This window comes from Salvelinus namaycush, chromosome 8, assembly GCF_016432855.1.
Source record: "Salvelinus namaycush isolate Seneca chromosome 8, SaNama_1.0, whole genome shotgun sequence".
NCBI classification, from domain to species: Eukaryota; Metazoa; Chordata; class Actinopteri; order Salmoniformes; family Salmonidae; genus Salvelinus; species Salvelinus namaycush.
The window spans coordinates 9797402-9822929 of record NC_052314.1 but is presented as its reverse complement, the minus strand read 5'-3'; the positions used below and the strand labels follow the sequence as shown (position 1 = coordinate 9822929).

Sequence of the window (25528 nt, the reverse complement as noted above, 5' to 3'; positions counted from 1 at the left end):
CTCATGGACAATATCTAAACATGTCAACACAAGTGTGTTAATTCAGGTCAAGACTAGAGTATGTGCAGTAAGGCCAGTTTCATATGAATTGGGCTTGCTAGCTGCACACATGCCTGTGTCAACAATGTCTGTGATTAGGTTATGTGGCTGAAGGTATTTATTGAATCAGGATAAGGCCTGCTCTACTCCTCGCCCTTATTGCTCAAAAAAGTCTAGACAGACGATGACAGCGAGCCTAGACTGCTTGGCATGACAATGAATGACAAAACACTGAAGCATAGGCTACACAGATACGTGAAGAACATCCACTGCCCCTAAATCATTCTGCTACACGGAAAATAGGCTTCCATTTTTCTTACCAGCTTGAAGCTTATAAAATGTGAATATTATGTTAAACATGCTGTAATATTAGTGTTCAAATTATCCATGCATTTATATAGCAAAAAGGCTAATTCCTCTGCCATTGTTAGCCTATTATACTGTCAGAAAAGAACCAGGTATTGTGAGTTGATTTGGCTGGTGACTATCAACTTCCCCTCTACTTCCTCTCTCCACACTCTCTCTGCCTCTCTTTCCTTCTTTCTTTCTGAATCCCTTTCCCTCTCTCTCAGTAATAGTTTCATGCAGGGAAGAACAGACTCTCCCATTGTTAAATCTGTCCAATTACATTGCACCATTTTAGATGCCCATGACACAATATCCAGGTACAAGCACAAGGAATTTGGTTTGAACATGATACTAAGTCTGAGCATGATTCAGCATCCACTGAATGACAGAATATATTGCCATGCTGTGAGGAACATTAAATCAGGGGATACAAAAAAGCCAAGAGACAGAGATACAACAAGAAAGTCGAAATCATGCTTGTTAATCTTAGGTAAAGTAAAAGCTGGATCCGTAAAATAAATATGGAAATTGAATTGCAGAATATGAAGACGTGCTTAAGGGCGGCCCATATGAGAATGTTTGGACATTTTAAGAAGATCAGTTTAATGAGTCTAATATTATAACTTTCACACTGTAAAATGTATTTTATATATACATTACATTAGCATGCTGTAAAAAAATATACTGATGCTGTAATATTCATCTTTATAGTCCTATAAAAAAACAGAGTCACTTTTATACATATTTGACAATCATGTACTAAGCTATATGTTAGACCTCAGGGTCCGGTAGAGCTGCTGTACCCTACAGGAGGCTTTCATTCCAACCCTAACCTAGCACACCTGATTCTACTAATTAGCTGTTCACCAGGTTATTGATTAGCTATATCAGGTGTTACCATGGGACTGGATCGGAAGCCTGCACATCCAGTGGCTCTCCATGACCACAGATAGAGAACGCTGACGTATCTCAATGATATTCAAGTCAAAATGCTAAACTTTTAATTATGGAGAAAACAGTTTGCCATAACCACTCCTTATTTCATGAATTAGAAATCAGTAATGCCTCTGGGTCATTGTGTACTACTTAGTACTGTATAAAATATAAATATATAATCCAATACATGTGGTAACATGCCTAAACATTTTGCAAACATTATGTAATGTGATGTGTTAATGTCCTGTATGTGATTATAAAATGTTAAAAAGCACTCAAGCCCAATCCATAGTTTTGAGACCATCCGTAGACAATGCCCTCGGATGAAAATGTCACTGGTTACTGTGACATGCACAATACTTTTTACTTTTTAGTCCGGGACAAAGGAGTTCAACATAATTGAGTCAAATGTATTCTATAACAACATCTGAATTCATTAGTTTCTGTGTAGTCAGCCACGGCAGGGCTTAACTTTGGAGGTCTGTGTTGTTAAGTTAGGGAAAAAAGGCTTGTTTTCTTATCCCTGCTAAAGCTTTGTGGTTACATAGCAGAATCCCTTAGCATCGGACACAATTGGCACAAAATGGAGTCTGCCACCGCAATACAGGAGATGGCTCTAATGGTCCACCAAGAGACACCTGTTATTTTAGACAGAATTTACAGGGTTAGTAGCTCCCTTGGCCCCTGTCTATCTTTAAAACAAGCCCCATTGAAAGCAATGGCGCCTGAACAGAGGGTTTCTGCACATAAAATGCTGGACTTTCAAAGCGATCCTTGGGTTGACAGGTTTCATTATTCAGTACCTAGACTGACAGCCCACCAGCCTCCTGTCTCAGGCCGCCAACCATGGCACTGAAAGCCTGAGCATGCATGACTACCCCTCAGACTTCAAGACACTTCTGGAGGGAAATTCAGAGAATTCTACCTGATTCTTTGCGATGTAGAAGACTATCACAGGTGTTTATGATAGTCAGAAGACCACTATAGGATCTGTATGTTAGCGGGATGTGTATGTTAGCAGGATGTGTATGTTAGCTGCTATTGATAACGGAGAGAAGTACGCAACCTTAATGCAATGACAAATTTGTAAATTATAAGCTTTTAGTTAATGCCTTATCTTTGTATGAATGCTAACAATAAGCTATTAGGTTGATGAGCTGCAGTGCATGTGCTCTGTAAACGCTTTATGGCGTAGATATAAATGAACAACCTTTCTGCCCCATTTATGAACATCAGACAACGTGCCAATGATGGGGATGCAAATGAATGTAGCAGAATGACCCTATTGAAATGGAGCTCCTTGATCACCACTGAAATGGATGCCCTGACAAGAGAGCGACAGAAGTACCATTCAGGGAGTGGCATTAAGTGTGCATGAGTGAGAATTATTTAATCAACACACTTAAGCTTTGGTTTCCTTTCTGTTATCACATAAAGACACACAAAAAAACACGCTGTAACACATTGAAATAGCTATATGATACAGCCATACAAAAAGCTAATCACATCAGTCACTGACCACAGACATAGGTGACAAAGACTCATTCAATTGAGTTATCCTGAAAATGACTAGTAGACAGGTGTTATGACAGGTCTCTGGACAGGTGTTAAGGCAGGTCTCTGGACAAGTGTTAAGGCAGGTCTCTGGACAAGTGTTAAGGCAGGTCTCTGGACAAGTGTTAAGGCACGTCTCTAGACAAGTGTTAAGGCACGTCTCTGGACAAGTGTTAAGGCACGTCTCTGGACAAGTGTTAAGGCAGGTCTCTGGACAAGTGTTAAGACAGGTCTCTGGACAGGTGTTAAGACAGGTCTCTGGACAGGTCTTATGACAGGTCTCTGGACACGTCTCTGGACACGTCTTATGACAGGTCTCTGGACACGTCTTATGACAGGTCTCTGGACACGTCTTATGACAGGTCTCTGGACACGTCTCTGGACATGTCTTATGACAGGTCTCTGGACACGTCTTATGACAGGTCTTATGACAGGTCTCTGGACAGGTCTTATGACAGGTCTCTGGACACGTCTTATGACAGGTCTCCGGACACGTCTTATGACAGGTCTCTGGACAGGTCTCTGGACACGTCTTATGACAGGTCTCTGGACACGTCTTATGACAGGTCTCTGGACACGTCTTATGACAGGTTTCTGGACACGTCTTATGAGAGGTCTTATGAGAGGTCTCTGGACAGGTGTTAAGACAGGTCTCTGGACAGGTGTTATGACTACGAACTCTGGTAACTTTAACTGTGACAGATTGTGGTCACGAGGCTTGGCAGTCTTGTCTTACCGTGGTGGTCTTCACCCGGCCCCCTGGCTGTGTGCAGGTCCAGCCCGAGTGGTTTACTAAGAGGTCACAGCCCTCGTCATCCAAGCAAGGCGTCATCTCACACCACTGCCGGCTTCTCACAATGAGAGCTGTGGGGAGAGGAGAGAAAGAGGGATGGTTAACTATCGCCGAATCTATCAAACTAATGAAAAAAAAGCCTGTGGACAGACAGGGACATAGATAGAGACAGAGGGGAGAGAGAGAGAGAGAGAGAGAGAGAGAGAGACAAAGAGAGTGAGTGAGTAAGCAAGAGAGAGAGAGAGACAGTGAGAGGAAAGTGATAAACATTGGAGAACATGTAGGATTTGCAGCACAGGGATGGAGAGGGGACATGTTATGAAAGACCATTGATCATTGAGCTTATGAAGCAGGAACGCTCTAATGATCAGCACACTGCTGTATACCATCTGATCTCGGGTTGTTATAATTCACAGCCCACTGGAGGTAACCAACCAATGCCTGCGCTTAGATTTCACGATGGGTTGCGGCAAGGCTCTCTCGACCTTATCAAACCATACTCTTTGATGAAACAAAGTGAATGGTATGTATGTGTGTGTGTGCGTACGTGTGCGTGTGTATGTGCATGTGTGTGTGTGTGAGAGAGACACCTGCTCAACACTGGAGATTGCAGCCCTCCACAATACATCCTTTTGGGAAAGAGTGTGTGTTCAGGTGTTATTAAACCCCATTCATGTACATTAGCACACTCAGAGGTTAAACAACACACAGCAAGGGTAACCACAACCACAAAGACTACAGGAAAATAGAAATGCCAGAATAAAACAAGACAAATTAATAATTGGATCTGTGATTATGAAACAGAACATTTTAGCTCTACAAAGAGCCTTCTCCTCTTGAAGTAGACCTGTTTTTATAAATTTGATCATACACATGTCTATTTATAACAAACTAGGGCATTATCCCACTTGCATTTGCATATCATGACATCCCAATTGGCCCTGAGAGAGAGAGAGAGAGAGAGAGAGAGAGAGAGAGAGAGAGAGAGAGAGAGAGAGAGAGAGAGAGAGAGAGAGAGAGAGAGAGAGAGAGAGAGAGAGAGAGAGAGAGAGAGAGAGAGAGAGAGAGAGAGAGAGAGAGAGAGAGAGAGAGAGAGAGAGAGAGAGAGAGAGAGAGAGAGAGAGAGAGAGAGAGAGAGAGAGAGAGAGAGAGAGAGAGAGAGAGAGAGAGAGAGAGAGAGAGAGAGAGAGAGAGAGAGAGAGAGAGAGAGAGAGAGAGAGAGAGAGAGAGAGAGAGAGAGAGAGAGACATATTTAGGTCCAGGGGAAAATGATAATTGAGCAGAATATAGCTTATAACAAACAAAAACTAAAGTATGCAAATGGTGGCACATTCAGCATCAGGGATAAAATGTGTCACCTTTGCACATACATAAATCCAAGGGCAACATTATTGTGTTCACACAGCGAAAGGAAGAACACTCAATTACCACTACAAGCAGTACAAACAAATCAATTGTACAAACTCTATTAAGTTACAGTAGATTTAAACGGTAATATAAAGGTAAAATACATGTTTTCCTCAAACAGAGGATCTACTGTTGGTGCAACTGCTTGTTTCAATGTTGTCATGGGAACACATGATGCCAATTTTATTTGCATTTTTTTGATAATTGTTTAAAATATATGTTCAATCAATAGGCAGATTAACAGCATTGGACAAATAACAAAAACATTGTAAGCGCATGTCCACCAATTTTCTTAAACAGGACACATGTTGACCCCAGGAAGAGTAGCTGCTGCTTTCGCAACACCTAATGGGGATCCTAATAAAATACCAAAATACCAAAACGTAATCACAAAAAAACTAGACAAGGGTGAAGAGAAAAATAATGAAAGTCATAACTTTAAGAGAAACAGATCCTTATAATTCACATTCCCGTCCACCTCAATGAAATTAAACTTAGCCAGGGATGCTGCAGGGATCCTTCTGGAAGTGAACAATTTGCATGGGGAGACATTTGAATGCCAGAGATACGGATAACAAATTTAGAGGGAGAGGCCAAACCATTTATACTATACAAAACGCATTCATGTACCCTGCACTAAATTCCTAGCGCGACCAGAGGATGGTATAGAAAATTAAATGGTATATGGACTGCTTAACAAGGTAATACATTCTCCTTTGGTGAAATTTTATAGCGACAACCTGTTAGCCTCAATTATCAATCTGAATTTCCATTGAACAACACCATGGGACATGAGACCCTCTCAAAAATGGTCCTTAATTAAATTCTTCCATTTCCGCATACCTTTATCTGATGTGGTAGGGGGTAGTGGAAGTGATAAGTATATCCATAACACCCAATCACCACGCCGCCCGCCTTCCCGAGGTCATTCCCACCTTCAGATAACAATCAATTCAAATTATTGTTCTCCTTCATTATCCCACCATTAGCTGTGGCGGCCACTCAACTGAAACAGCTGGGGATCCAAAAGCAATCTCTGTTGTGGAATAATAATCATGAAGAGAGGAAGAAACAACCTGGATGTAATCTACCTACGTGAAGGTGTGTGTGTGAGAGTGCAGATGGAGAGGAGATGGGCGTGGATGGGGGCACAGTTCATCTTGTGGAGATAAGACAGAAATAACATTATTACATCCACCAGTGGGGCAGTATGTCTGTGAAATAGCATATCACTGAGCCGTCAACAGCTGCCGCCCCGGGTGATAAATCCTGCTTAATATGGTGTGAAGCCGGGGGTCTGCCAAGATAGGGGCTGGGGCTGCTAATCTGGCCCAAGGACAGGACAGGGAATACAGAGAGAACACACCTCCTTCTTTCTGTATACCTGTATATAAACTGCCTCTATACAGTACCACAGTACAGAAACCGTAAACCTAACATATTCATTTTGCAGCCTTTTCTGTAGGCAGCGATGGGCAGTATTTCTGTTAAATGTATTTTAAATATGTATTTCAAGTAACGTTATGTATTTTCTAACAAGATACTCTCGAGAGCTGTATTTTCTATTTTAAAATACTTTTCTATACCATTTCTTATAGAGCTTCACAATTATGTGGCCCACTTTCACCCTGCATTGGTATGTATCAGAAGTCTGATGGCACTATGATTCACATCAGCACCATCATGCCGGAAACTCTAGACCCACTCCAATTCGCATACCTCCCAAACAAATTCGCAGATGACGCAATCTCAATCACACTCCACACTGCCCTTTCCCACCTGGACAAAAGGAACACCTATGTGAGAATGCTGTTCATTGACTACAGCTCAGCGTTTAACACCATAGACCCCATAAAGCTCATCACTAAGCTAAGGACCCTGGGACTAAACACCTTCCTTTGCAACTGGGGTAAGGGTAAGTAACAACACATCTGCCATGCTGATCCTCAACACTGTGGCCTCTCAGGGGTGCGTGCTTAGTCCCATCCTGTACTCCCTGTTCACCCACGACTGAGTGGCCAAGCATGACTCCAACACCATTATTAAGTTTGCTGAAGACACAACGGTAGTAGGCCTGATCACCGACAACGATGAGACAGCCTATAGGGAGGATGTCAGAGACCTGGCAGTGTGGTGCCAGGACAACAACCTCTCCCTCAATGTGAGCAAGACAAAGGAGCTGATCGTGGACTACAGGAAAAGGTGGGCCAAAGAGGTCCCCAATTAACATCGAAGGGGCTGTAGTAGAGCGGGTCGAGAGTTTCAAGTTCCTTGGTGTCCACAGCAACAACGAACTATCATGGTACAAACACACCAACACAGTCATGAAGATGGCACGACAACACCTTTTCCCCCTCATTAGACTGAAAAGATTTGGCATGGGTCCTCAGATCCTCAAAAGGTTCTACAGCTGCACCATCGAGAGCATCCTGACTGGTTGCATCACTGCCTGGTATGGAAACTACTCGGCCTCCGACCGCAAAGCACTATAGAGGGTAGTGCGTATGGCCCAGTACATCACTGGGGCCAAGCTTCCTGACATCCAGGACCTATATACTAGGCGGTGTCAGAGGAAAGCCCAAAAAAATTGTCAAAGACTCCAGTCACCCAAGTCATAGATTGTTCTCTCTGCTACCGCATGGCAAGCGGTACCGGAGCGCCGAGTCTAGGACCAAAAGGCTCCTTAACAGCTTATACCCCCAAGTCATAAGACTGCTGAACAATTGATCAAATGGCCACCCGGACTATTTACATTGACCCTCCTCCTTTGTTTTTACACTCCTACTACTCGCTGTTTATTATCTGTGCATATTTACTTTACAAATGACCTCGACTAACATGTACCCCAGCACATTGACTCGGTGCCGATACCCCCTGTATATAGCTTCGTTACTGTTATGTAATTTTCTTGTGTTACTTTTGGATTTTTGGACTACATATTTTTTTCACTTTAGTTTATTTAGTAAATATTTTCTTGACTCTATTACATGAACTGCATTGTTGATTAAGGGCTTGTAAGTAAGCAGGTCACGGTAAGGTCTGTAGTATTCGGCGCATGTGACAAATAACATTTGATTTGATAAGTGTCTGTTAAATGACAAAATGTAAATGGTAAAACATACACATAAAACATGCCGAGTATTATTCGAATTAGCTCCGCCCCCAAAACAAGGCCAATAGTAATACCTAGTGTGCTTTGCAGTTGTTCGTTTTTACATTTAAATAAAAATGTTGGTCATTTAGCAGATGCTCGTATGCAGAGCGAATTACAGGTAGTGCATTCAACTGAGGTAGATAAAAAATTATTAAAAAGTAAGCAAAAAGTTATTTAACCATTACTGAGAATGTTGTTGTTGCTAAGGGGGTTACTTGCTAATATATTTTTGTATTTTAATTAAATACAATACTTTGCAAATGTATGTCGTAATTTATTTTGATATGTTGTTCTTTAGGGTATTTTCAAAAAAAAATCATTGAAATTGTATTTTTGCCCATCCCTGATTGTAGGACAGTGAATACTCCTCCACATTGAGACTGTACCCAGATGTCAGTGAGTGTAACGGTTTTCTTCGGGGGAAGAAGGAGAGGACCAAAGCGCAGCGTGATTAGTGTTCATCATGTTTAATAAATGACAATAAACTGAACACTTCCAAAATACAAAACAACAAACGTGAAAACCGAAACAGTTCTATCTGGTGCAGACACACAAAGACTGAAGACAACCACCCACAAAACCCAACACAAAACAGGCTACCTAAATATGGTTCCCACAACACAAAACACCTGCCTCTGATTGAGAACCATATCAGGCCAAACACAGAAATAGGAAAACATAGAAATACAAACATAGACTGCCCACCCCAACTCACGCCCTGACCATACTAAATAAAGACAAAACAAAGGAAATAAAGGTCAGAACGTGACAGTGAGTTGTTTGCGAGTTTTGTAAATACTGCTGTGCATCTTGTTCCAGTCCCAGTCTTCAGGTCTTAAAGGGAGTACCTGCAGAGTTGCAAATCATCTGCATACCCAGACCCCTTATAGTTAAAGCCTGCCAGTTGCCCCCCATGCATTAGCATTAGCATTAACCACCAAACTCTGTAATGACAGAGGCTTTTAGGGCAGCTAATTTACTGGGTCTTGTTTTCATAGTGTAGCCTCCGATGCTAAGACACTCAAATCATGTCAGAGGCTGGGCTCATTGAGGCTCCATTAAAGAAGCACATCCCATTCAAGAGGGATAGCTACCAAACTCTCAATAGACAAAAACATTCCAGGAGTCACCAGTCACTTTATATATGGAAACAGTGATAGCCTATCTTGATCACAATGTTCTGCTTTGCTAAACTGTGTGTAGGCCTAACTGCTCAAGCCTTTAAGAGGTTAAAGGTTTGTCGAATTGTGTTCTGCTTTGATGCAATAAGTAGTTTCTGAGGAGTGCAGTCTGGAAAGCACAAGAGACATCCATGGTTTCTATGTCTATGCTGCATACAGTAATTCACCTAATTAACAATGTTCTCTATTCATCAGCTCACTGGTGCGAGTCACTTCTCTTTCTCACCAAATCACAGGCGTTACTATGCAGTGCTGTGTTCATGATAAGAAAAAAGCCCTTCTCCATAATTACTCATACATGGCCCCTATTTTAATGATAATATTCTGCTCGTTTGGGGGGCTTGATGAGGGTCTACAAAACGAGGTGTCAACATGGCAGAGGTGAAAAGGTAGAAATGGTTTTGAAGCTACTGAGGGTTCTGTTGAAAGTTTGAATTTGTAGTCAAGCTGAGCATCTATGACATACCAGCAGTGTTCTATGGATGTTCTGGGACTTCTACGATGGTCCAGGTCAGTAGACAACACCCACATTTGTGATGGAGATGACAGGCTGCATCTCTGCACCAACACTCATCTCCCCCATCTTTCCTACTGTACTGAGCAGGGTCTCATGTCCAAAATGTAAAATGGATAACTTGATATCACCTAAATAATAATAATAATTATATCAATCTATTTTTATTCCTTCTTTTAATACAGTTAGGCTGATAGCACATTGTTTATGAGAGGTATCGGAATATTAATGCTGTCATTTCAGTCATCTGCAATATTCTTTTCAAATGGTAGTTCAATCAGTAAGGTTTGTCTGAATGGCTAGCTCGCTTTTGACTTCATTCAGTAAGCAAAATATAATTCTCATTGCTTCCTCTCTATGGGCATAGTGGAATGTATTTGTTAGTTTTACAAACGTTATCACCGTCAGCATAGCGTCACGACTCTCCTCCTCTTTTACTATTAGCCACGTGCGGAATGTCGTTCACCTATTATCTTCTAGCCTATGAGCACAGCACACTAGTACAACTCCACCACACTGCTGAGGCACCAATGAGCACAGCACACTAGTACAACTCCACCACGCTGCTGAGACACCAATGAGCACAGCACACTAGTACAACTCCACCACACTAGCTGAGGCACCAATGAGCACAGCACACTAGTACAACACCACGCTAGCTGAGGCACCAATGGGCACAGCACACTAGTACAACTCCACCACACTGCTGAGGCACCAATGAGCACAGCACACTAGTACAACACCACGCTAGCTGAGGCACCAATGGGCACAGCACACTAGTACAACTCCACCACGCTAGCTGAGGCACCAATGAGCACAGCACACTAGTACAACACCACGCTAGCTGAGGCACCAATGGGCACAGCACACTAGTACAACTCCACGCTAGCTGAGGCACCAATGGGCACAGCACACTAGTACAACTCCACCACGCTAGCTGAGGCACCAATGGGCACAGCACACTAGTACAACACCACGCTAGCTGAGGCACCAATGGGCACAGCACACTAGTACAACTCCACCACTCTAGCTGAGGCACCAATGGGCACAGCACACTAGTACAACTCCACCACACTGCTGAGGCACCAATGGGCACAGCACACTAGTACAACACCACGCTGCTGAGGCACCAATGGGCACAGCACACTAGTACAACTCCACCACGCTAGCTGAGGCACCAATGGGCACAGCACACTAGTACAACTCCACCACACTGCTGAGGCACCAATGGGCACAGCACACTAGTACAACACCACGCTAGCTGAGGCACCAATGAGCACAGCACACTAGTACAACTGCACCACACTAGCTGAGGCACCAATGGGCATAAATCTTGTGATGTATTTATATGTCAAAATACACCTAGATTCTTTCACTTGCGTGTTACGTCAACACTTTACTGACAAACCTCCACCTCCCCACCACCACCTGCTGCAGGCCCGTCATTGGCCAACTGAATTTAAGCAGGGAAGCGAGGCTTTCAGCCAGAACTGTCCTGAAGCGATTTGGCCAAACAGAAGTTGATTTATAAGCGAATTACCTTGATATGCCTTGATAAAACAATTAAATTATATTGAAAGTCCTCTAAGCAGGAGAATTGAACTTACGTTGGATAAATGGGAGCAAGCTTTAATGAAACAAACAAACAGACTCCCACCCTCTATTAACTGTCATGGCTACAGAGCCACACACTGAGACTCCCTCTCTAATGAGACATACGCTGTCTCTGCCGCTCGGAGAGCCTGTCACTCGGCGGGGACGCAGACTATGGAGGAACACAGCTGTTCCCAGTGCAGCCTTTTGTAAATCGATACATCAAAGCGCTGTACTCAGCCTGAACCCAGAACTGCCAGCCAAATGCCCACAAACAAAAAGGCATGTGACGAATCCAGTCGGAGGAACCTGCATGCACAGTAAGCAGAGCCACCTCATATTGCCTTAGCTTACCTGACTTGACTATAATTGGGAAATGGGGAATGTACACAATTTCTCTTTGAAAATATACTGGTATAAAACCTGTAATATGTGTGGTCATTGTTATTCAAAGGTGTAATTAGAAGTGTCAGGGGTAGAATGTAAAAAAAATTTGAGTGAAAGAGAACACAATCCCTGTAAGATTTAATCACAGCTCCAATGAATAAAGGCTGTTTTGTCTTGTCATTTTTTTGCAGAGTGTATTAAACTCGGCAGGATAGAGGACATTTTTCTTTGTGTGCTCTTGTGGGGACATTGTTTCTTAATCTAATTCCCTGGGAATGTCTGGAGCTACATCTCTATCCTCAATCATCCCAGGACACCTTCCCTAAGTGCGTGCGCCACACGCTTCCCTTGATAACGCTTTCATTCATTCAGCCGCCTGTCTTTGCTGGTCCTCGGAACAGCTTTCATCGGAAGCCTTGCAGCTCAATCTTAGACCGCAAGCTTTCATGGTATCGCTGCTTATGGACATGCTTTATGGATACTAGAAGCACAAGGATCTCAATGGGATCCTTGCTGTGCAGCATGATGCACTATCCAACTTCAAGCTCTGTCTGAAGAGCAACGAGAGAAGGCATCGGATCTCCCTCATATTGAAGGCACCTGGAGTATGTAGCAACTGTGGTGGGCAGGTAACTAAGACAACAAGTCTACTATACATAGGCTACCAATATAGAGAAAAAGGATTCACAAAGAACAGCTTGGCACAAATGACATCTTGCTATTAAAAAGAGGTTCATGTGAAAAAAGACCATTCATTGCACAGTGGAGTTGCACTAAAGGTGGAGTGTGACAGTTGAATCACACCCTTGACTCGGAACAGCCCCTCTTTTCTCCAAACGGTAAATGCCCCACCACATTCCCCTGAATTCATCTTGAATTCTGCAGGTCCCTATTAGGCCTGAGCGATGGCCCGGTCCCAGCTGTGTTCAGCCAGCATTCTGCAGACAGAGAGGGGGAAGTAGTCTCTGGAGCCTTGGCGGTCTTGACCCAGTTAAGGTAGGCGCTGACTGATGACCGATGCAGAGACCTGCCGACAGGATTTATTGAGACGATAAATGAGAGGGGCTTCGCGTTGCGGTGGACAAGAGATTATTTATATATTTTGATAAAGACTTTTGGTAAGCGCTACACAGCCTTGCGTTGCTGTCTTTAGTTTCTGTTCCTTTGCATGGAAAGCAAAGGCCTACCCCTGTGGGCATTCCTCAGAGACATGGACACACGGACACAAACTAAAAGAAGCACCAAACTCGTTTTGATTTAAAAAAATAAATAATAATAATTGTATTCAGTTAAGAACAAATTTACAATGACGGCCTACACCGGCCAAACCCGGACGACGCTGGACCAATTGTGCGCCGCCCTCTGGGACTCCCAATCGCAGACGGTTGTGATACAGCCTGGATTCAAACCAGGGTGTCTGTAGTGACATCTCAAGCACTGAGATGCAGTGCCTTAGACCGCTGAGCCACTCGGGAGCCCCACTGCAACAAGCTGGGAGAGCTTTGGTCATTGCAACTTCACAAGTCCCTTTCGTTTATAGTCCCCAGAAAAGTCCTGTTAAAAGCTTTTCCACTGAAAATGCAGTTAAAAACGAATTGAGAACAACACTATGGCAGCAAGTGCTATAAAACATCATATGCTATTTGTGTAATAGTTTAGTTGATAAAAATCCAGAGTAGATTAGCAATTTACAAATATGTCAGTAGCATGACATAAACTGGCCCAGGTAACCACCAGTTACACTGAAGAGTTCATAGCTCAGATAGTCAGAGAGCCAACATCTGTGAGCACCGTCTGCCCGGGTGTTGTACTTGACATTTTAAACAAATCAACTTGAATCAATAGCAAAGGTTACGACAGCAACACTCCGGGCCTCAGCGATGCTAAATGGAGTCAGTCTGCTTAATGCTGAACCCTCTCCCTCCCCTAAACGCTTGACCGTCTCCGAGCCGGTTCCCTTCCACGATCGATTGGAAATGACGTAAGCCACTCCAAAAAGACTGGAAGCCTTAAAATACATTTTGAGGTCTTCATTTAGGATTGTTGTGTTGTAAATGCAGAGGACGGATATTAACTGTGGATTTCAGAGGCTTAGAGGTGTTCTGTCCAAGTTAATAGTTGCATAATGTCATGGGCAAAATGTATCAGAAAATTTAACGGTCAAATTTGAAAAAGACATCAGTTATTCTAGGTACGAGTTCCAGGGAGTTCCTAATTTAAATGATGGAAAGGAAGTACCAATAACAGTTAGCGATTGGGTATTTTACAACACACATGGCTACCACTACAGAGCCACTCTCTCAGAGATGTTATAGGTCTATCATGATATTCACCAAATGGTAAACAACTAATCAATAGTTCATTTGTCACTGGAGCCACAAGGAAGCAAGTTAGGGGAATTCCAGCTTTTTCCATAACCAAAATGAGACAATCAATTTCCACTTTAGTGAGACTATCAAGGGAAAGGGGCTACAACTCAAATGAAGGGTGATTGCTCCAAATACCAAAACAACTCTATTTTTCAGTAATCTTTTTACTACTCTGAGAGGGTAAAAGTCTTCCTAGGCCCCGTTGGCATTTGGGTCTAAATGGATAGCACAGTGCCCCCTGTCACAGCCTGAGGCTGACTGGAAGTGGCAGGTGTATTATTCTTCTGGTTGCTGGTTCCCTGGACAAATTCTAAGATATTTGAAAGGCTCTGCAGTCACTATAGTTCCCTCTAACAAATATCTCTGTTCAGCATTGCAACACTTCAAGTTGCGTTCAGGACTCGCCAAATTTGAGTTGCACCGATACAAAATGTTGTTAAAAAAAAAAAATTATGTGCAGTTAATTACATTGATCTCAAGACTGTTTCTTCCTAGATTCCTAGAGAGTTTTTCCTAGCCACCGTGCTTCTACACCTGCATTGCTTGCTGTTTGGGGTTTTAGGCTGGGTTTCTGTACAGTACTTTGTGATATCAGCTGATGTAAGAAGGGCTTTATAAATAAATTTGATTGATTGATTGATTGGTTGTTGACAAAGCACGTACTGAGTCAAGAGTCCAGATGTGTCTTAATTCTGAACTAGCTTGCTTTCCATGTCTCCTATCAGCAATTGGCCAATTTATAACTTTGATCTTAGACATCATAAGATGAAACATCTCCCCTAAATGCAGTCTAAATTATGTAGTATCACAATTACCATGGCTAAATGTGAAAAATCATTGACCCCCACAAATGTTCTCAAATGACCCACATTTATCTGAGAGAGTTGTGTGGCTGCACTTGACCCTAAGCTGCAGACAGCTGCATGAATAAGCCCTCTTGCCTCCTCTAGGAAATTGCTTCCCAGCAAGTCACAAACATAGGGTTCATCAATATTAATAGAGGTGTCCATGCAAATGAGCTCCATTCAAATTGATGGTGGTTGTAGTGTTTCCAGGTGACAAGAGTTGAATGTGAGTTTGTGTGTGTTTGTGTCTCTGACAGGTTTCGAACCCAGGTCTTCTGTGCACCAGAGGACTGAGCTAAAGCCTAGGTATTACAAGTCATCTGGTGTTAAGCAAAGTTACTCATCACACAAGTGTGGCTCTCATACAACCATTAATACGTACACGTATAAGTTCAAATCAAACGTATCCAGAAAGAAGAAATGTGCTTTCTTGACAAATGTATTCATTGATTCAATTTGAGGCACAAGAAAAGCTATATGTTGTTGTGTGAAATTACAACCCACAAATAAAGTGAATAAATGAAAAAAATCAATTACATTACCGTTGGTTATTAAGGTGACCAAAACGTGTATTACATCATAAGAGATGTGCGATTCCAGTCATCTAGGCAGAGATCCTTACTATTTACACTTCATTGGCATCAATCACTTGCAACACTGATTAAATTATTTAATAAAAGCCATTTTGGATGATTGATTTGTATTTATGGCATTTGTTTGGGTCTGTAATGCCAGTTACTCATGCAAAGAAGCTAAACTCATCCATGTTATGACAATAGCATAAAGAGAACGTTTTGTCATCGGTTTACAGCTCTTAGCTTGTATTGAGTGGATCCTTTGAGAGGTCTCTCTGGGAAAGGGTGTCACGGGGGGAAAATAATCTGCCATGGTGATACAGTACATATTAATTCATGCACCATTCATCCTCTTTCATTGTAGATATCATCTTATAATAATTTGCCCTTTTTCCATCCTTCACTTGTTTGTCTCAGCCGTATAGGCTTGTTGCTGAGGTCATAAAAATGATTTTGAGGCCCCCCTCCACTCCCTATATCCCATGAACACCCTCTTATGAAAATTGCCTGGAGTGACAGAGTGGAAGAATGTGCGTTTTTTTATGTTGTCTCTTTTTTATGTGGCCCCAGACCAAATGGATGTTGTGTGGGATAATGATGTAGGTCCTCATGCGTTAAGGGGACTTGTGAGAGCACATCATGTTTTACTGCTGCAACAGCGAACATTCCCAAGGACAAAGGTCTGGCCTGGTCACCTATATTTTCCAATGTATTTTGAGACATAATTTGGCAATAACAATAGAGCATAATTGTAGGCAGTAAAGAGTATCACACACATGACTAGTCCCTCACAGGATTTGCGATTCAAATCCCCCTATGAAAGAGAAAGTATAGGCAACAACTTCCCAGTATGCGCAGCTGGTTGAAACAGTCAAGTTGGTTGACTTCTCAGCCAGGTTTGCCATCAGAACTGTATGGATCATGCCAAGGGACTGCCCGTGTCTCAATCAAGTGTAAACTGTCTTCATGGGACACACTGCTGTGCAAACAAAACACACTCCTGAAATATATGTCTTCAATGCTGGTTTTCAATCAATTGGTTAATTTGTTGAGAAAGTAAGGAACTCAAAGCCGTTCCCGCCCCAGGAACATCCCTAAACACAAAATAAATTCAAATCTGTCTATTACATTACAATAACATAAAAAAGAATGAAAAGCGAATCAAAAGGCAGGTCATGATATGAGAAAATTGACTATTTGTGTTACAGCAAAATGATTTAGTGCCTTCTAAATTAGTCCCTTGGCTGTACACAACGCTTTCTCAGAAAAAGAAGCATCTCTGTGATGTTTTTGTGTCCTTCAAAATGCTAATGGCCTAATGAACAACATCGTTCCTTATTCCAAATGACTAGAAACTGTAGGGAGTCGCATCATATCGTCTAAACACCGTCACATGAAAGGACCAAGACCTTAGCTTCATTCCAATAGACAGATTACAATCCTCAAATTCAGCCTTTTATCTTAGTCCCCCGAGAATTCATTACAACATGCTTGTCTCCATGGCACATTTTAAGCACTTCTAAAAGATCCTCTCTGAAGATTGCTAAATGACCTGAAAAAAACATATCACAGTGACAGATGACAGCAAAACAAATGTGTGTGTGTGTGTAAATCTCTTCCAATGCACTAGCATGTGTAGTGTTGAAATTCATACTGAAAATTGTGTTTTATTATCTGACAATTACTGCAATGGTATACATGCCTCGATTGACTGTACGATTTCCTCAAACAACAACTGCAATTTTAACAATAACTTTAATACTTTTCGAAGACTGCCTTGTCTCATGCTGCGTCAATCAAAGATGTGGTTAGCTTACGTTTGGAAAGAGCCTGAAGGATTGCGTAAATGCTAAAGGTCTTCTTTACTAAAAAAGAGGAGATATCATACTTTAACCTCTACCGGACCGACCCCCCCCCCCCCCCCCCCTCATGATTACCATGAGGTTTTAACTAACAAAAACAGTTCCCAGGACATAGACATATCTGATATGGGCAGAAAGTTTAAATTCTTGTTAATCTAACTGCACTGTCAAATTTACAGTAGCTATTACAGTGAAATAATACCATGCTATTGTTTTAGGAGAGTGCACAATTATGAACTTGAAAATGTATTACTAAACCAATTAGGCACATTTGAGCAGTCTTGATACAACATTTTGAACACATATCAATGGTTCATTGGATCAGTCCAAAACTTTGCAAAGACACTGCTGCTATCTAGTGGCCAAAATCTAAATTGCACTTGGGCTGGAATAATACATTACGGCCTTTCTCTTGCATTTCAAAAATGATGGTACAAAAACAAAAACGTTTTTTCTTTGTATTATCTTTTACCAGATCTAATGTGTTATCTCCTACATTCATTTCACATTCCAAAAACGTCAAAGTGTTTCCTTTCAAATGGTATCAAGAATATTCATATCCTTGCTTCAGGTCCTGAGCTACAGGTAGTTAGATTTGGGTATGTCATTTTAGATGAACATTGAAAAAAAGGGTCAGATCCTTAAGAGGTTTTTAAGAGAATAAAGGGAAGATTTACATCAGAGAATGGAGAACACATGCAATGCATTAAATATAGAGAGGGCAACCTCAAAGACATCCCTACTCTTCAGGCCGGACCACTGCTAGAAGGGGTTTTCCAAGCAGAGTAGAAACAAACCCTGGCCTGACTGTTATAGCCACAAATGCTATCACTGCTATTGATGCTCAAGGCTCACTCGTCTTAATGCTCAATCGTAATTCCCTCTTTAACAGTTAATTAATTGAGACAATTTGTCTGTAAATAAAATATGGTGAGGATTCTTATAAACAGATGTTGTGGTACAATACTTTTTGGGGCGTCTACGCTCATCGCTCGAGAGGTGCATTAGTGAAGGATGTGAGGGAAATACTGTATTACTAGAGACCACGGCCATTATAAAAAATAGGAAAGTTGAGAGAATAAAATTGTTAGACAATGGGTAGACAATGTGTTGCCAAGGCTACAGAATAATGCATTGCAACCCTCACCAATTGCATAACTAATTAACTGCAGCCAAGCATCGGCGGTAGCAGAACATTTTATTAATGTTACATATCAATTGTTCTGAACCCACCTGAACACCTGCAAACACTTTATCATTGTGTACTCTGATTTATTGTTGCTTTGTGTAAATACACATGAAGCATCATCCATGTAAGTAACTCAATTTATTCAAAGAGGAAACCATTTAGTAATCACGTTATTCATCAATACGGTAGGTTCTTCCAGAAAGAAGGTTGCTTGCATGTCCCTTGAGGAAAAAAGGGACAACTACATTCGACGGAGCTGGGGATAGAAGGGGAGGAGCAAAAGGATGAGTAAATGAGTGAAGTAGTCTGAAAACGTCAGGAGAGAACGTTTAATGAGGCAATAAGGTCCGAGGTGGTGTGGTATATGGCCAATATACCACAGCAAAGGGCTGTTCTTAAGCACGACGCAACGCAGAGTGCTCGATACAGCCCTTAGCCGTGGTATATTGGCCATATACCACAAACCCCCCGAGGTGCCTTATTATTATTATCAACTGGTTACCAACATAAAGGCGCCGGAGGCTGCCGTTTTACGATTTCCTAACCAATTGTGCTATTGTGTGTGTTTTTTCGCATTATTTGTACCTTATTTTGTGTATAATGTTTCTGCCACCACTGTATCTTATGACCGAAAATAGCTTCTAGATATCAGGACAGCGATTACTCACCCATACTGGAGGAATACTTTCTCTTTAATGAGTCGGACGGGAAGGATTTACTACGCTCATCCAGGCGGAGCTCCAACTGGCCGGTGACTTTAATGCAGGGAAACTTAAATCCGTTTTACCTCATTTCTACCAGCATGTTAAATGTGCAACTAGAGGGGGAAAAAAACTCTAGACTACCTTTACTCCACACACAGAGTACAAAGCTCTCCCTCACCCTCCATTCGGCAAATCTGACCATAATTCTATCCTCCTGATTCCTGCTTACAAGCCAAAACTAAAGTAGGAAGCACCAGTGACTGGGTCAATAAAAAAAAAGTGGTCAGATGAAGCAGATGCTAAGCTACAGGACTGTTTTGCTAGCACAGACTGGAATATGTTCCAGGGTTCTTCTGATGGCATTGAGGAGTACACCACATCAGACACTGGCTTCATCAATAAGTGCATCGATGACATCATCCCCAGTGACCGTACGTACATACCCCAACCAGAAGCCATGGATTACAGGCAACATCCGCACTGAGCTAAAGGGTAGAGCTGATGCTTTCAAGGAGCAGGACTCTAACCCAGAAGCTTATAAGAAATTCCGCTATACCCTCTGATGAACCATCAAACAGACAAATTGTAAATACAGGACTAAGATTGAATCGTACTACACCGGCTCCGACGCTCGTCGAATGTGGCAGGGCTTTCAAACTATTACAGACTACAAAGGGAAGCACAGCCACAAGCTTCCCAGTGACACGAGCCCACCAGACGAGCTAAATTACTTCTATGCTCGCTTCGAGGAAAGTAACACTGAAACATGCATGAGAGCATCAGCTGTTCCGGACGACTGTGTGATCACGCTCTCCGTAGCCAATGTGAGTAAGACCATTAAACAGGTCAACATTCACAAAGCAGCAGGACCAGACGGATTACCAGGGCGTGTAATGGGACTAAACACCTCCCTCTGCAACTGGATCCTGGACTCCCTGACGGGCTGCCACAAGGTGGTTAGGGTAGGTAACAACACATCTGCTGATCCTCAACACGGGATCTCAGGGGTACGTGCTCAGTCCGCTCCTGTACTCCCTGTTCACTCATGACTGCATGGCCAGGCACAACCCCAACACCATCATCAAGTTTGCCAATGAAACAACAGTGGTAGGCCTGATCACCGACAAGAATGAGACAGCCTATAGGGAGGAGGTCAGAGACCTGGCCGTGTGGTGACAGGCCAACAACCTCTCCCTCAACGTGATCAAGACAAAGGAGATGATTGTGGACTAAAGGAAAAGGAGGACCGGGCACGCCCCCCATTCTCATCGACGGGGCTGTAGGGGAGCAGATTGAGAGCTTTAATTTCCTTGGTGTCCACATCACCAACAAACTATCATGGTCCAAACACACTAAGACAGTCATGAAGATGGCACGACAAAGCCTATTCCCTCCCAGTAGACTGAAAAGATTTGGCATGGGTCCTCAGATCCTCAAAAGGTTCTACAGCTGCACCATCGAGAGCATCCTGACTGGTTGCATCACTGCCTGGTATGGAAACTACTCGGCCTCCGACCGCAAAGCACTATAGAGGGTAGTGCGTACGGCCCAGTACATCACTGGGGCCAAGCTTCCTGCCATCCAGGACCTCTATACCAGGCAATGTCAGAGGAAGGCTCTAAAAATTGTCAAAGACTCCAGTCACCATAGTCATAGACTGTTCTCTCTGCTATCGCACTGCAAGCGGTACCGGAGTGCAAAGTCAAGGCCCAAAAGGCTTCTTAATGGCTTCTACCCCCAAGCCATATCTCCTGAACAGCTAATCAAAGGTCTACCCAGACCCCTCTTTTATGCTGCTTCTACTCTCTGTATATTGTCTATGCATAGTCACTTTAACTCTACCTAGATTTACATATTACCTGAATAACCCACGCACATTGACTCTGTACAGGTACCTCCTGTATATAGCCTCGCTATTGTTATTTTACTGCTGCTTTTTAATTAGTTGTTACTTTTATTTTAAATGTGTTACTTATCTATTTGTTTGGTTAAGGGCCTGTAAGTAAACATTTCACTGTAAGGCCTACACATGTTGTATTCGGCATAACATTTTGTCATACCCATTGTATACGGACTGATATACCACGGCTGTCAGCCAATCAGCATTCAGGGCTCAAACCACCCGGTTTATATGAATGAATACACTGATGTAGCACATTGGTTAGAATCATTTGAAGGCAAGCTACAAATTGACCTATGCTTGTTTAACTGTCCTTCTGTCTATGGTTCAAATAGTTCCTGATCTTCTCGATGCAGATGTTTACAGGGATAATATCTGTAGCTATCATTAAACATGCAGAGTGTATTATAACGAACAGGCAGAACTTAATGTGCTCCTGCAGGTGACCGCTGGATTGCTTAAAGCTGTAATCAGGAGTTGAAACAATAACAAAGACTCCCCGCCACTGTTTTGCTAAAAAGGGATGGGGCTGGAGAAATGTAACCACTCTCAAATTCATAGATGGAGCTATGGATGCAAGGACTGACCATCCATGATATCAACATTCTAGTTTTAAACTTGTTTAGAGGTTATGCAGTACTTGTTAAACTTTATTTTGTTTACAAACATTGTAGCCTATATTGTAGCCTATATAACACAAGCCTATATTTACAGTTGACTAAGCTCATGAGGATTTCTAAGTTATATTCTTCACGAATCAATGGGTACGTACATATCATTAATTTATATGTCCAAAAATGGATGTAGCTACTAACAGGAGATTACAAGAATAAACTACTAGACATTGTTACGGTGTCCAGCCGGCTCCATACTAGACAGTGGAAATGGTCATTGTCTGCCGTTCACTACTCCCGCACCAGTGAAGTACAATGAAATCAAAATAGGAAAAAGATAAATGGAAAAATGACATATTAAAATTGAAATAAACTGATTTGACTGGAAATGTAGCCTAAATCAATTACAATAATTGAGTTAACATGTTTAATTGCAGACAATGACACCTACATACAAGTTATTGAAGACCAACTTTTAATTAATTACCACATTGTAAATGAAAGTGATATGGATTGCAGCAACATGTGTGATAGGCAATTTAAATATAATAATAAAATGAAGTACTTTGCATCTGTTCGGAAGCCGCACATAGCCAGTCACAATTCCATATGGCCATAGACTTCAATGGTCAAAATGATGGTCATAACATGTCTACAACTGTTTAAAGATGGAATCCGCAGTAGAGGGAAACGGCACCACTGACCACCCCACCACCATTGTTATTGTTTTTGTAGCAGAGCTGAGGAGCGTTGTGCAGCATGTTAAAAACATTGCAGTACATATTGTGCTCTTCTAGCGCGCATGTGAAGATGTCAGAGGGAAAAAACACTGTTGGTTGTTTGCAGTAACATCTTTGTTGTTGTAATATCGCAAACCAATGTGGCTGTTTCACCATTAATGATTCCAGCTTTAAGAAAACGACTTCCAAAGAATAAGAAATGACTCTCCCTATCACATTCCAATTCAGACATTGTTTCTTCAACAAACTACACTATGCCACTGTAGGCCTACTGGCCTAATAACTGTATACCTGGAAGAAATGTAAAGGTTTATATTGAGTTTTATCCCGTTGTTCTATTAATAAACAATGGACCAAAAACACAAATTCTTATTTACAATGACGGCCTACACCGGCCAAACCCGGATGACGCTGGGCATATTGTGGCCACCCTATGGGACTCCCAATTACGTCCGGTTGTGAAACAGCCTAGATTCGAACCAGGGTATCTGTAGTGACACCTCTAGCACTGAGAGGCAGTGCCTTAGACTGCTGCGCCACTCGGTTATGTGATTTGATAAAAATTACAACACAATCCAAATGTATATAGTTTCAAATGTAAAATGTGTAGCCTATAGTTCAGGAATATTTCATTTTCCACTCTTAAGAAATGGCCATATTTTAATAAGAGTAAAATCCTTAAAAGGTCCAGTGCAGTGAAAAATTAGATTTTAGAAAGTTGGAAGTTTACATACACTTAGCTTGGAGTCATTAAAACTCGCTTTTCAACCACTTCACAAATTTCTTGTTAACAAACTATAGTTTTGGCAAATCGGTTAGGACATCTACTTTGTGCATGACACAAGTAATTTTTCCAACAATAGTTTACAGACAGAATATTTCACTTATCACAATTCCAGTGGGTCAGAAGTTTACTTACTTACTTACTTACTTACTTACTTTATTGTCCCCATGGGGAAATTTTGTTGCAGAGTCATGTAGATGTTTAAAGTGGCGTTTAAATACAAAACAAAATTGACAATACAACTTTCCTAACAGTTACACACCAATAAAGCTTTTTTTTTTTTTAAAGACTAGCTTGCTGGCCTTACTGAGTCAATAGGAACATTAGCCCGAGCTATTTAGGAGGGATATCACACCTGGCACAAATGATTGTCTAGTTCTGTTTTTCCTGCTTTTTCCTGCCCTATACCTGCGCCCAGAGGGGAGTAGTTCAAAGTCCGGGTACAGGGGGTGTAGGGCCCTGACCTTAAAGATCTCATCTGGGCCTGTCTGTTTGACTCCAAGTACCTTGCTTGCTGTGGTGATAATCCTTCTCAGCATATTTCTCTGGCTGACAGTGGCATTGCCAAACCAACAAACAATACAAAAAGTTAAAATACTCTCAATGAAAGATTTGTAAAACAGAGTCAGTACAGTACAGTCTACATTAAAAGATCCCATACACTAAGTTGACTGTGCCTTTGAACAGCTTGGAAAATTCCAGAAATTATGTCATGGCTTTAGAAGCTTCTGATAGGCTAATTGACATCATTTGAGTCAATTGGAGGTGTAACTGTGGATGTACATCAAGGCCTACCTTCAAACTCAGTGCCTCTTTGCTTGACATCATGGGAAAATCAAAACAAATCAGGCAAGACTTCAGAATAAAAATTGTAGACCTCAACAAGTCTGGTTCATCCTTGGGAGCAATTTCCAAACGACTGAAGGTACCACGTTCATCTGTACAAACAATAGTACGCAAGTATAAATACCATGGGACCACGCAGCCATCATACCGCTCAGGAAAGAGATGCGTTCTGTCTCCTAGAGATGAACGTACTTTGGTGCGAAAAGTGCAAATCAATCCCAGAACAACAGCAAAGGACCTTGTGAAGATGCTGGAGGAAACAGGTACAAAAGTATCTATATCCACAGTAAAACTAATCCTACATCGACACAACCTGAAAGGCCGCTCAGCAAGGAAGAAGCCACTGCTCCAAAACCGCCATAAAAAAGCCAGACTACGGTTTGCAACTGCACATGGTGACAAAGATCGTACTTTTTGGAGAAATGTCCTCTGATCTGATTAAACAAAAATAGAACTGTTTAGCCATAATGACCATTGTTATGCTTGGAGGAAAACGGGGAAGGCTTGCAAGCCGAAGAATACCATCCCAACCGTGAAGCATGGGGGTGGCAGCATCATGTTGTGGGGGTGCTTTGCTGCAGGAGGGGCTGGTGCACTTCACAAAATAGATGGCATCATGTGGAGGGAAAATTTTGTGGATATATTGAAGTAACATCTCAAGACATCAGTCAGGAAGTAAAAGCTTGGTCGCAAATGAGTCTTCCAAATGTACAATGACCCCAAGCATACTTCCAAAGTTGTGGCAAAATGGCTTAAGGACAACAAATTCAAGGTATTGGAGTGGCCATCACAATGCCCTGAACTCTGACGTCAATCCTAGAAAATTTGTGGGCAGAACTGAAAAAGTGTGTGCGAGCAAGGAGGCCAACAAACTTGACTTATTGTGGGAAGCTTGTGGAAGGCTACCCGAAACGTTTGACTCAAGTTAAACAATTTAAAGGCAATGCTACCAAATACTAATTGAGTGTATGTAAACTTCTGACCCACTGGGAATGTGATGAAAGAAATAAAAGCTGAAATAAATCAATCATTCTCTCTACTATTATTCTGACAGTTCACATTCTTAAAATAAAGTGGTGATCCTAACTGACCTAAGACAGAGAATTTTTACTCTGTCTTAGGTCAGAGTAAAAATTGTGAAAAACTGAGTTTAAATGTATTTGGCTAAGGTGTATGTAAACTTCCGACTTCAAC

At 42.0% G+C, this 25528-nt stretch overlaps 1 protein-coding gene across 1 annotated transcript in view; it reads right to left on the bottom strand.

The window, feature by feature from the left end:
* Nucleotides 1–3586: 3586 nt before the first annotated feature.
* The window catches only part of LOC120051731 (chemokine-like protein TAFA-5), a 105604-nt gene continuing 83662 nt past the window's right edge, over nucleotides 3587–25528 (bottom strand). Inside the window, exon 3 of the mRNA XM_038998615.1 lies at nucleotides 3587–3741. Within this exon, the coding sequence (XP_038854543.1) occupies nucleotides 3587–3741 (155 nt within the window). The remainder of the gene's footprint in view (nucleotides 3742–25528) is intronic.